At 34.7% G+C, this 13473-nt stretch overlaps 1 protein-coding gene across 9 annotated transcripts in view; it reads left to right on the top strand.

Moving 5' to 3' along the window:
- ANKRD28 (ankyrin repeat domain 28) overlaps positions 1-13473 on the top strand; it is a 196668-nt gene that overhangs the window by 62673 nt on the left and 120522 nt on the right. Inside the window, exon 1 of one of the 9 annotated variants that reach the window (XM_049628831.1) lies at positions 11682-13467. The exons of 6 other annotated variants lie outside the window; for them this stretch is intronic. In XM_049628831.1, coding sequence (XP_049484788.1) covers positions 13348-13467 — 120 coding nt within the window. In that variant the 5' untranslated portion in view covers positions 11682-13347. Of the gene's footprint in view, positions 1-11681; positions 13468-13473 lie in introns of those variants that run through there. 2 more of the 9 variants (XM_049628827.1, XM_049628835.1) reach the window with 2 other exon arrangements.

The following is a 13473-nucleotide window of genomic DNA, read 5'->3' as shown; positions in this document are numbered from 1 at the left end:
TCTTAGAGGAAAAGCTTTCAGTTTTTCACCACTGAATTTGTGGACTTCTCATATATTGTCTGTATTATGTTAAGGTACTTTCCTTCTATTCCTAGTGTGTTGCAAGTTTTTATCATGAAAAGGTGTTGAATTTTTTCAAATGTTTTTTTTCTGTATCTATTGAGGTGATTGTGTCATTTTTTTAATCCTTCATTCTGTTAATACCGTGTGTTAACTCATTTTTGTATGATGAACCATGATTTCATGTCAGGCATAAGTCCCACTTTGTCATGGCATAGGATGTTTTTAATGTAATGTTGAATTTGGTTTGCTAGTGTTTCGTTGACACTTTTTGTATCTATGTTTGTCAGGAATTCTGTTTTCGCTTATAATTTTCTTTTTTTGTAGTGTCTTTGTCTGGTTTGGTATCGGGGTGATTCTGGCCCATAAAATGAGTTCAGAAGTGTTCCTTTTCAATTTTTTTGGAAGAGTTTGAGAAGGATTGGCATTAATTATTTAAATGTTTGGTATAATTCACCAGTAATGCCATTTGGTCCTGAGCTTTTCATTGTTGGAGGTGTTTGATTACTGATTCAGTCTTTTTCTATTCATGATTCAGTCTTTGGTAGGTTGTATGTTTCTAGGAATTCATCCATTTATTTTAGGTTACTCAATTTCTTGGCATTATAATTGTTCATAGTAATCCCTTATCCTTCCCACCCACCCCTCCGCCCCTTCCCCCCCTTTCCTGTGGCATCAGTTATAATGTCTCATCTCCTTTTCCACTTTTGGTTTCATTTGAGTTCCCTGTTTTTCCTAGTCTAGCTAAAGTTTTGACAATTTAATATTTTCAAATAACCAATCCAGTTTTTTTCCCCTTATCTCGTTTAGTTCTGCTCTAATCATTATTTTCTTCCTTCTGCTAACTTTGGGTTTAGCTGCTGCTTTTTCTAGCTCCTTCAGGTGTAAAGTTAGGTTATTTGAGGTCTTTCTTTTCTGTTTTTTTTAGTAGCTACCATTTTTATAGTACAAGATGTTTTAAGCCCCTTTCATGTGTTCTCAACAATCTTATGAGGCTCCATCATTATTCTCGCTTAAATTTGGGGAAACAGATACAAAGAGGCTATATGACTTAATAAAGGTCACACAGCTAAAAAATATTGGTAGAAAAGGAGAGGTTTACTTTTTGCTCTTTCTACTTCCCATTGTTTGACTTTTTTCTTTTCCTGCAAAGTATCATCTGAATGATAACTTATGCAATATGGTTTCAAAGTTGGCACTTTTAACTATAATGTTATCTTTATTTTGTGTGTAATAGTTGTTCAATAAGTGTTTATTGAATGAAGAAATGAATGAAAGTATGGGTGAATGAAATGACCCCAGAAATCTGGAATAAAATTCCAGAGACCTAAGTTTAGTGCCAACTCTGTGCCTGACATTGAGGTCTTTATTTTTTAATACAGGTGTTTATCAAAATAAACTTCCCTCTTAGTACTGCCTTTTTTACATCCCATAAGTTTTGGTATGTTTTGTTTCTGTTTTTGTCTCAAGATACTGAGATATTTCTAACTTGCCTTTTGATTTCTTCTTTGATCTGTTGGTTTTTCAAGAGTGTGTTATTTTAATTTCCACACATTATTTTTCCAGTATTCCTTTTGCTATGGATTGTTAGTTTCATTCTGTTTTGGTCAGAAAAGATACTTGGTATGATTTCTTCTTAAAATTGTTGAAATTTGTTTTGTGACCTAAGATGTCAACTTATCCTGGAGAACGCTCTTTGTGTGCCTGAGAACAATGTGTATTCTGCTACTGTTGGGTGGAATGTTCTGTTAAGCCCATTTGGTCTATACTGTTCAAGCCAACTATTTTCTTGCTGATTACCTGTCCTATGTTCTATCCATTATTGAAAATGGGATATTGAAGTCTGCTACTATTATTATTATATTGCTGTCAAGTTTTCCCTTTAGTTCTGTCAGTGTTTGCTAAATCTATTTAGATGCTCTAATGTTGGGTGTGTGTATTTCTCTTCCTAGTTTTGTCATTATATAGAGTCCTTTGTCCCATTTGACACTTTTTGACTTAGAGTCTATTTTGTCTGATGAAGTTTAGCCACGCTGTTCTTTTTTTTGTTACCATTTACATGGAATACCTTTTCCATCCCTTCACTTTCAGCCTACATGTGCCCTTAAATCTAAAGTTAGTCTCTTGTAGACCACATAGAGTTGGATCTTTTTTTTTTAATGTTTATTTATTTATGGGGGGGGGGGGGGGAGAGAGAGAGAGAGAGAGAGAGAGAGGAAGAGAGGAAGAGGGAGACAGAATCCCAAGCTGACAGCACAGAGCCTGATACAGGGCTCAAACTCACAAACTGTGAGATCATGACCTGAGCCGAAATTAAGAGTCGGACGCTTAACCAACTTGAGCCACCCAGGAGCCCTGGATCTTGGATTTTTAAAATCCATTCAGTCGTACCATATCTTTTGATTGGTTAGTTCTTTTTTGAAAATCAAGTTCTTTAGCCTTCTACGTGTTTATCTTGATCTTTGCCTTTTTTCCCCTTAGCCCTTTTTGGGTTAAATATTACCCAACTTATTCTTTTCTCAGAGCGAATTTTATTGAAGAAATCTAATCGATGGTCACTACCACTACTTTTGGTACCTTCCTTTCATCATGAATCAACCTATTCTTATCAGAAAAGGGACATAAAGTTATAAAATGCCAGAACTGAAAACAACTTGGTCAATTTCATTTGCTTCAACAGCAAAACAAAGGTGCCTAAAGAAATGAAGTAATGTGCTGACAGATAGCTAGTCAACTTTTGTTAACTTCAACTTATGAATTCTGTATGGAACCCTAGTGTATGTGAAGAGACCTTTGAATACTGAAGAAAATGGGACCTTAAGAAGTTCATGTACTTTGTTTCATATGAAAATAATGTTGTTGCCTTCAAGCCAGGGCTAATACTGTGAAAAATTAGAGAGATGTATGTGTTTTTAGGGAAGAAACAAAGGGGAAAAGAAAAAGAACTAGTGAACCATTCAAGTTATGACAGAAATATTTAGGAACAGTCAACTAAGGCTGTTGTGATTATTTTACTATGAAGCAGTCTAACAATAACAGTGTATGTTCATATTATTGACTCCGAGCCATCATAAAAATCGATGTTCTTTTCTGTAAGACAGTGATGTAGGTAGCATATTTTAGGTTTCTGTCTAGAACAGTTAAACTTTTAAAAAGTTAGTCTTTATAGGTCTAAACCAGTGTTGTGTAATACGATAGTCACTAGGCAGATATGGCTGGCTAATGTAACTGAGGAACTGAATTCTTGATTTAGTTTAATCTAAATTTTAAGAATACATGATTTAGTTACTGGAACTTAAAAAATATGTTTGTGGGGTGCCTGGGTGGCTGACAGCTCAGAGCCTGGAGCCTGCTTCAGATTCTGTGTCTCTTTCTCTGCCCTTTCCCCACTCATGCTCTGTCTCTCAAAAAATGAGTAAATGTTAAAATATATATATATATGATTGTAACAACTCAGGCACATGTATTTACATTCTCAACTGTAAATTTTTTTATCTCTAAATACAGATCTATTATTTCCAATGAAAATTTAATGTTCATATTGAGATATGCTTTAAGTATAAAATATGCAACAAATTTTGAAGGTAATAAAAAATGTAAAATATCCAATAACTATATTGATTACAAGCTGAAATGATAATATTTGGGATCTATTTAATTACATGAAATACTGCTATTATTAATTTTCACCATTTTAAAATGTATTTACTAGAAAATTTTAAAGTATGTGGCTTATTTTTTATTTCTGTTTGGCACTTGTCTACTCTCTGAGTAACTAAACTATTAGTCTGGCATTGTAAATAGTTTTTTTTTTAATGTTTATTTATGTATTTATAGGGAGGGAGAGAGAGAATGTGCACACTAGTGGGGAGGGGCAGAGAGAGAGGGAGAGAGAATCCTAGGCAGAGAATCTGTGCTGTCAGCTGTCAGCACAGAGCCCATTGCAGGGCTTGATCTCCCCAACCGTGAGATCATGACCTGAGCTGAAATCAAGAGCCAGTGCTTAACTGACTGGGCCACCCAGAAGCCCCTGTAAATAGTATTAATGTTAAATAAAACTAACAAATAAAATGGTTTGAACGATTTTCTTAGAAATGTAATCGTCAAGAGGAGGTTTTGGTTAGATATTCTAGCTAGTTGACCGTTGGTTTGAGAAAGCACCCTTCCAATAAATCAGAGGAAAAAGTAGCAACAGTGAAGTTTATGAACAGTTTCATAAAAGCCATCATTTTTTTAAGAGAATGGACAATTAGAAGATATCTTTATGTACCAATTACAATTGTTAATATGCTATATACTCTTACCAATGACTTTATTAGTAGCAGGTTTGTCTTATACTTCATATTTAGGTCTCTGTATATACTACTTTTTACACTACTTTTTACTATCACTTGTGTTCTTGTACTGGTTAATTTTTCTTGTGTACCTCATTTAGACTATATAAGGTCTTTTCCCCCCCTGCTTTACTGAGGTATAATTGACAAGTAAAAATTGTATTACTTAAGGTGTACAATGTGATAATTTGAAATACATATCCATTGTGAAATGGTTACTACTATCAAGCTAAAAGTATGTTTATTAATACATCTGTCACCTCTCATAGTTACCTTTTTTGTTTCTTTTGTGGTAAGAACACAAGATATACTCTCAGTAGATTTGAAGTATACAGTACAGTATTGTTAACTGTAGCTGTATGTATAGATCTCCCAAAGTTACTATTCTTAAAACTGAAAGTTTGTACTCTTTGACCAGAGTTTCCCCATCTCTACCTTCAAGCCCCTGGCAGCCACCATTCGACTCTCTGTTTCTAGGAGTTCAAGTAAGAGGAATCATACAGTATTTGTTTTTTTGTGTCTGGCTTATTTATGCTTATTTTATTAGCATAAATGTCCTCTGTGTTCATCCATGTTGTAGGAAATAGCAGAATTTCTTTGATTTTTATGGCTGAATAATACTCCATTGTGTATACATACACCACATTTTTTTTTTTTTTTTATCCATTCATCCTTTGACAGACACTTAGGTTGTTTCCATATCTTGTCTTTGTGAATAATGTTGCAATGAACATGGGAGGGTAGATGTCTCTTTGAGATACTGATTTCATTTTTTTTGGATGTATACCCAGAAGTGAGATTGCAGGATCTGATAGTAGTTTTATATTTAACTTTTTGAGGAAGTGAAGTGCCATACTGTTTTTGATGGTGGTTGTACCAATTTACATTCAACCAACAGTGTGCAAGGGTTCCCTTTTCTCCACATCCTTATCAGCACAAGAGTGCCCTTTCATGTACCTGTGGACATTTGTATGGCCTTCTTTAGAAAAATATTTATTTAGGTTTTTTGCCCATTAAAAAAAATAAGGTTATTTATATGTTTTTTGCTATTGAGTTGTATGCGTTCCTTATATAGTTTGAATATTAATTTATTATTGGATATATATGGTTACAGATAAGATATTTTCTCCCATTCCATTGATTGTCTTTTTATTTTGTTGATAGTTTCCTTTGCCGTGCAGAAGCTTTTTAGTTTGATGTAGTCCCTTTTGTTTCTGTTTGCCTTTGTTGCCTGTGCTTTTGGTGTCATAGCCAAAAAATCATTAGGTTGCGTAAGGCCTTTGAATGTGGAGATGATATATGACATTTCATAATCTCTTGGTGTGTGTATAGTAGAGTGGAAATATTAATAGGAAATATTTGTTGAATTAGTTGCTATTGTAATTTTGAATGTTTTAGATTAAGGTATTTTTGCCAAACATTTTTTAGATTATTTCAATATACTGAATCTTGGGTAATATGGAACCCAATCTTACCATCCTTTAGGAACTTTTTTATACTCCTCTTTGAATTTAGACAGGTTCAGGATTGTTAACACTTTGTTTTCAAATCATGAGAGTAGATGTTAAGATACATATTTTGGATTAAGATTGGAACCGACTTAGAGCTTGAAGGGTCCTTAGATATGATAGAACAAGTCTTATTACTCATTTTAATACCTTTGGAAACTGAAGAAGGCCTAGATTGCTTAAAGTCTTGCAAGCACTAGTTGCTTGCATAAAACACCTAGGAGTTGTTTGTGGTTACCATCTTCTCCCTCACCCCTAAATCCGGTCTATTAGCATGTCCTATAAATCCTATTTCTAAAATATATCTCAGTCTCTGCATTTACATGCCCAGCATCCTAGTTCAGATTACCCACTCTTTGGATTATTTCAAGTCTCCTGGATTATTTCAACTAGTCCTCTGACTTCCTTCTTCTCCTCAAATTTGTTCTCTACACTGAAGCCACATAAGCTTTTTAAAGCAAATCATCATGACTGCCTAGCTTAAAAATTTCTAATGACTTTTCAATCACTTAGGAAATACAAACTTTATAACTTGGCTTACAAAGTTCTGTATAATCTGAGTTTAACTGTTTCTCCCAACTACATCTGCTCCTCATAGTTACTCATAGTTGCTTACTGCAGCCATGTGGACCTAGTTTTTTTCCAAGAAATTTTTTCCTTCTACACTTTATTGCAGTTTGCAGTATATAATATTTATTTGTATGTAAGCTCCATTAGAATAAGGATTGACTGTTTATTCATAATTTTGTTTCCTTAGCCTAGCAGAAAGCCTGACACATAGTAGATGATGAATAAATACAGATGAATGGATGAGTCATTGTCTGACTGGATGTTACTGAGCCTCTACTTTCCGTATATAAATTGGATAATAGTATCCACAAGACGTGATTGAGGATTCAATGAAAATATTTGTGATAAATATGTTTCCTTCTCCCTCCACGGATTAATATAGTGGATTTGTTTTTTGAGCTGTTTTCTGGTTAGTTATTTCTATTTCAGTTTGTTGCAGCTAATGTTTATAATCCATTTTAATTTTTGAAAATTTAAGTAGCTATACTGTACTGGAGTATGGATCACTGATTGATGATTGGAGGAAGAGGAAGAGTACCACTTAGTGTTAGTTTCAGCTCTGAGTAAAGAGACTCAAAAATCACAAAGACTTATACAAGGTGGAACTTCTCTTTGTAATCTAAGAGTTGGGAAGTGGGCAGTCTAGGGCTTTTATGGCAGTTTTGTCCCACAAAGTCCTCAGGGACCCAGATCCCCTCTAATACACTGTTCCATCACCCTAGACTCTGGTCCTTGTTTGGTTTAAGATGGTGGTGAGTCATCCATGTTCCAGGAAGCAGGGTGGATATACCATTTGTCCTTGTAGGAATAGGCAGTTTTCTGGAAGCCACACAACACCTCTACTTAAAATGCTGGTCACAACTTTGTCTTGTGGCTTCTAGCCTAGAAGTCTCAGGCTTCTAGGCTGAGAAGTATAGACATTGTTCTAGGAGGCCCTGTACTTACCTAAAAATTAAGTCTTCTGGGCAAATGGAATATGGGAAGAATGGATGCAGAATATAGATAGGTCGTAGTAGAACACATCAGAGTAATAATAGGTAACATTAATATATGTTAACAATATGCAGTATATGATAGTATTAATGGAAGGGGTAACAATTCATTATACCATTATAATATACCAGTGGGGTCAAACCACTTGAGATCATTGGATAACATTGGTTGTCAGCCATTTTGGAAGTATGGTTGGGTAAACATTTAAAAAGTGGTCTAGTTTGTAAATATATTACATGCAGAGAGTTAATTTGCATGTATTATAAGGATCTTGAATTCATCACTTTTTAAATACGTAATGTTATTTTTTCAGTGGCTGTACTAATACTGAGGAAGCTAACCAATAACCTAACAAGAGCTATTTAAGATTTTTCCCCCCTCCTTCTCCCCCATTTTCTTTTAAAATCTGTTCATAGGATTTTTCTAAAATATATGGACAGATGAGGCCTAGCTCAAGAAGATTGTTCAGGATTCTTGAACTATGAGAAATGTTTCTGAAACATGGTTTAAATCCATTTCTTACCATCTTTCACCACAAGCTTTTTATTTTTCAATACTAAGACACTAGCGTGCTCTGCTCTATCCACCCTGAGTAAAATTCCTATTTGATGATAATCAATATAGAGGTCACAGATTTTCAAGAGATAAGATAACTTTGGATTGAATCTGTATGCAGAAAGAAAAAATCACATGTGTCCGAAAAACTTTGGGTGTAACAAAATTAGGAACCAAAAAAAAATCTTTTGCGATGTTAAAATATTTTATCGTTAAACAAAGGTTTAAACCAGCTTTCCATTATGTGATTCTGTGAAGAGTAGGAGTAAGCTGTTGATAGGATACAATTTAGTATAAAGAATGGAAGGATTATGAAGTCAGAATTGTAATTTATTGGCTTATTAAAAACTTAATTTGGCTTAAAGAGTAAATGCCTCAAGATAAAAACCACATCCCCTTACCATTGTTCAATTGAAAAAAAAATTGTTGAACTTAAGTTTGCACTATCTTTGTCAGTAATTTTTTATCATAAATACTTTGTACATTCCTAATGTTTTAAATAGTTACTTACCTGTTTTGTTTTTTTTTTCTTTAAGATGTGAATTCCTTGTATTAGGGGTCTGTCTCATTCAGTAGAAGATTTAAAACAGTGCTATATGGTGCTGTTAACTTAAATAATAAAAAATAGTGCAGCAATTATCTCAGTTTTTTCATCTTCCTTTGATTATATTGGATATCATGGGCCAGGAATTTTTTTTTTTTAACGTTTATTCATTTTCAAGAGACAGAGCACACGAGTGGGGGAGGGGCAGAGAGAGAGAGGGAGACACAGAACCAGAAGTAGGCTCCAGGCTCAGAGCTGTCAATACAGAGCCCCATGCGGGGCTCGAACTCACGTGACTTGAGCCTAAGTTGGACACTTAACTGACTGAGCCACCCAGGCACCCTAATGAATTTTTTTTTTTTTTACATTTTTTTTTTTTAAGTAGGCTCCATGCCCAACGTGGGACTTGAACTCACCACTGTGAGATGAAGAGTCTTGTGCTGTACTGACTGAGCCAGCTAGGCACCTCATGGGCCAGTTCTCTTTCCGTAGACTGTAAAGTACAGTGAATGTTCAAGAATGGCAAAACCCATAATCCTACTTCTTGCCTAAGTTTACTCCTTCCTCCCCTCCGTAATGCTTACTTAATTCTTGTTTGGTTATTCCAGTGTTAAGACAAGCTTCTAGCAGTCTCTCCAGAAGCCTGGAAAGGGTAGGGTGAGGGGAGTGTACTTAGCAACTGAATGAGATCTCTAGACATTAGTCTGAATCATCTCACCAGTAGGGGGAGAAATTGACAGTAGTCCTCTCCTCACTACCTTCACATGGGAAATCATTCTACTCCCCTAAATATCCATAATAATAAGATTATCTACATTTTATTTTAAACTTCACTCTGAATAACACTATGAAGTAGATTCTGTTAATGTTCTTTATTAGATGTTGAAGTGAGACCGAGATTAAGTAACTTGCTCAAGGTCACGGTTAGGTTTGTTAGTGCAGAAACTGGATGAGAACACAGGCAGTTTGGCTACAAAGCCTACATTCTCAATCACTGTGCTATTATTGTATTTCTCCTAGGTAAAAATCTCTGAAGACTATTATTCTTATTTTATAAGTGCAAAGACATTTAGGCCCAGGGCATTTAAGTAGCTTGCCCAAGGACAGAACTAATAAATAATGGAATCAGAATTTGAATTCCAGGTAGGCTGACCTCCTGAGGCCTTAATTTTAGCTGTCATCCTGTATCATTGGTTTATATCCTGTCAACTTCTGCATTTTAAGTTGCTCAACTTCTACACCTTAATGCCTCTTGTGTTTTTGGATTAAAGTAAGTGTATATATATATACACACACTCTTAATATATACACATGAATCCCCTGTTGTCTTTATAATTTTACCACTCTATTCCAGAGTCTTGTGACATAATAGAATTAATTTCATTGAAATTGTTTACAAGTGGGAGAAAGTAGAAGGAAACTCTGTGTGTGTGTGTGTGTGTGTGTGTGTGTGTGTGTGTGTGTGTGTGTGTGTGTAAACATAGTCTCTGCCTTCAAAGAGCTTGTTCTCTGGCTGGGAAAGACCTAAGTACGGAAGTTGACCTAGAACAAGAAATAGGATGTACCTGCTTAAGTCTAAGTAGCTGAACTTACACACTGAATACTTTGGAACGAGTTAAAATTGTCTGTATAAAAAGAGATTTTGTTTGGGGTGCAAAAAACCCCTGAAGACAGAATATAGGATATTGTCACCACAGTGATTTAATTTTTACATATTTCATATATCAAGATGATATTTTTGAGTTAGTCATGTGGAGATAGTTAACATCATTTTGTATGCAAAAATATTTGCATGTCTTTAATTTGGCTTAAAACCATTTTGCTTACTTTAAAATACAACTCTGCAAATTGTTAGCATATTTCAGTACCTTGGTACAATTATGTTAGGATTACAGGTTCTTTAATAGATTGATATTTAATGGTTTTTGTTCTTAAATTCTGGCATTTCTTATATTATCCATATCATGCGGATTTTTTTTTTTTTTCTTTTTGTGTTTTGGTAAGTAAATTAGCTTAAACACATGAGATAACACTAGCCCTGAAATACCCATTTAAAAATAACTTGTTTAGGAGTATTATGACAATAAATAGTATATTCTTTGTTACCTTAACTTTTCATAGCCATTATAGGTTACCTGTTTTTTAAGATTACTTTGACAATCTAGTATAGGTTGCAAAGATCTTGAGAGAGTAGTGGGGTGGGGGTGTGTGCACAAGTGTGTACACTCAGTGGAAGCAGAATAGATTAGAAAGAAAGAGCATGTGTTTGGAATTAGACACAAGTTTAGTAATTTGTATGACTGGATAAAATACTTAATTTTTGAGTCAGTTTTTTCCGTCTATTATATGGAAACATAGCAAGGTTATTGTGAGTTTTAAATGAGAATGTACAACACTTATTAGCACATCGTAAATGTTCAAAAATAGCTATTATGTTCCTTAATTTAAAAAAATGCTAGTTGATAGGAGAAAGAACAAAAATTGAAGGGAAACCATAGTATTTGTAATTTTTCTGTTAGAAAATAACTCGCATGCTTAATAGAGAAAGAAGGGAAAGCTTACAATAGATTGGTTGTTTTTGACACTTCCTTGTAGCTTTGGGGAAATTAATTTTATAGAGGAAGAAACATCTGACTTTTTTATGTTACCTCGTGCCTTTTTGACATAGAGAAAATGAATACTTAGGGCATTAAACAATAGTTTTATGCCACTATTTAACGGATTTAAGGCTTTATTCCATTTCCAGGTGGGAAGGTGGAATTATTTAATTTCTTCAGTGAAATTCAGATGATCCACAGAAGCTTAGAGCTAGGATTTTTACATTATGAAATTTTTGTTTTTTCCCTTTAAAATATGACATGATTGATTAAATTCAACAACAGAAATTGTAAATTTTAAATTTCTTTGCTTAAACTTTTTTGCATTTTTGAAAATAAATGCATCTGGTATATTAAAAATGATCTTGGTAAAAAAATAAAATCTCAGATTTGTGTTTTTCTGTTATCATAAAATATTTCTCCATCTCTTTTATGGGTCCACTGCAGACATTCTTATTGCAGTTGTCATTTATAGGGTTAAACATTTGCTATATTGTAACATACGAAAGCAGTTAAGCTGTTTGGAATTGTTTACTTGCTAAAACCAGTGTTAGTCAGCAGAGGCAGTACACCAGATTTCCTTGTGGCTTTTAGTGGAAAATGTTAAAAGCGCACTCATTTTTCAGTTATAGAATTTTTCAGTTTGATCTGGATTAGTCACAGAACTGGCATGAACCTTCTAATTGTGAAGGCTGTCCAAATGCACTATTTTTTTCTCCTGCTAGAGGAAGTTACATCCCCGAGCAGTAGCTCAGATCTCTGGTAAGTGTAACATGTGAGCATTACTAGGCATTTCATCCTGCGGTTCTGCAGTCTTTGCTATTCAGACTGTTGCTCAGTTGGAATGCTTCTGTGGGGCCGATCCTGAGGTTCTGTAGAGATTTTTTAAGGACCTACCTATTTGGAGGTATCAGTGGCCGTTTTGCAAGATCATCTGGGGAACAGGAAAACATCTGAAATCTACTGAAAAGGATAACTGTAGCGGTTTTCACAGTGGAAGGAAACTATATTGGCACAGAGCAGATGATTGAATAAAGTAGTTGGCTCAAAGAAGATGCACAGTCTGCTGTTTTTTCCTGTGAATGAAGACTATTTAATGGAAGCTGTATTCATGTGGAGATCAAAGGAAACACTGGAATGATAAACTACTGGGCTTTTCTCTCTCTTTTTTTAAATGAAAAGCCTGAAGCAGTAATTTGAGCTCAAATGCCTTCTAATTCCTTCGCAGCCTGCCTGTTCCGTTAGGATCCTCTGCTAACACTATTTCTGCCTGGTGCTGTGCCCTTTTGCTGGAGCAGCCACAGACAACTGCCTGATGGAGAAAGAATGAACGCTCTGCCTTGCTTATGCTATCGATGGGAATAAAGCTATCTGTGTTTTTTCTTTATATGGGATATCTGGATTAATCAAGCTGTATTCTAGTACCAAGAGTCCTATTGTCTCTTGGGGTCTGACTCATCGCATGTAAATGTACTGCAGCTTTGCTATTAATGCAGAGTGTTGTTGTTTTTTTTCTTTCCCAAACACAGAAAGAATTGTCAACCTCTGAGCTTCATTTTAAGAATTTATGCTGAGCTCTAGATATTTTTTTTTCCTCTGGATAGTATCTGCTTTAAACCAGAAGCTGAAGAAATGAAGACAAATTAGAAGTGGAAACAGAATAGTGAGATTTTTTTTTTTTTCCAATTATAAGCAAGTCAGCTACTGGTAACTATATGACCTTGCAGGCAAGAGTGGGTATAGCTGTAATCCTCTCTGTCACAGTAGTTGTTTCTCATTTCATTCTGTATTGTGTGGTGTTGTCACCCCAAACAATAATCTTTTTATGCAAGTAAATTTCTGTGAGACAGAGAGCAATATGATTATTTTGGTAAGGGAAAAATATTTTTAGATGAGCTTGTACTGGACTCCGTTTTAGTTAGTGACATGTTGATATGAAATTTCTTTTAAGTATTACAGTAACCCAACAGAAAATAACAGAATTTTGTTGTTTTTAGGAAGTTATGTTATGTAGTCATAATTTTAAACTTCAGTTTTTCTGATAGTACTTACTAACTTTAAAAAACCAGCTGCGCTGTTCAGAGAATGATCCTAAGTGTTGTACAGAAGAGGAGGAAAAACTATTTGTGCTCTTCCAACTGTGACTTTTATCACATAGCTTGGAATTTAGTGTTTTAAAAGAGCGAATGAGTCGAGTGTGTATTGTTGTTTTGGAGGAGGTAGAAGATGAATCTCCTGCATTCATTTCTAAATTGCCACAGGAAAATAAATCCCCATATTCACCACCACCTTCTGGAAGTGTATTGGTAAGA

Source organism: Panthera uncia, chromosome C2 (genome assembly GCF_023721935.1).
Source record: "Panthera uncia isolate 11264 chromosome C2, Puncia_PCG_1.0, whole genome shotgun sequence".
NCBI classification, from domain to species: domain Eukaryota; kingdom Metazoa; phylum Chordata; class Mammalia; order Carnivora; family Felidae; genus Panthera; species Panthera uncia.
The sequence above is the reverse complement of the archived record's forward strand: the minus strand, read 5'-3'. Positions and strand labels throughout refer to the sequence as shown.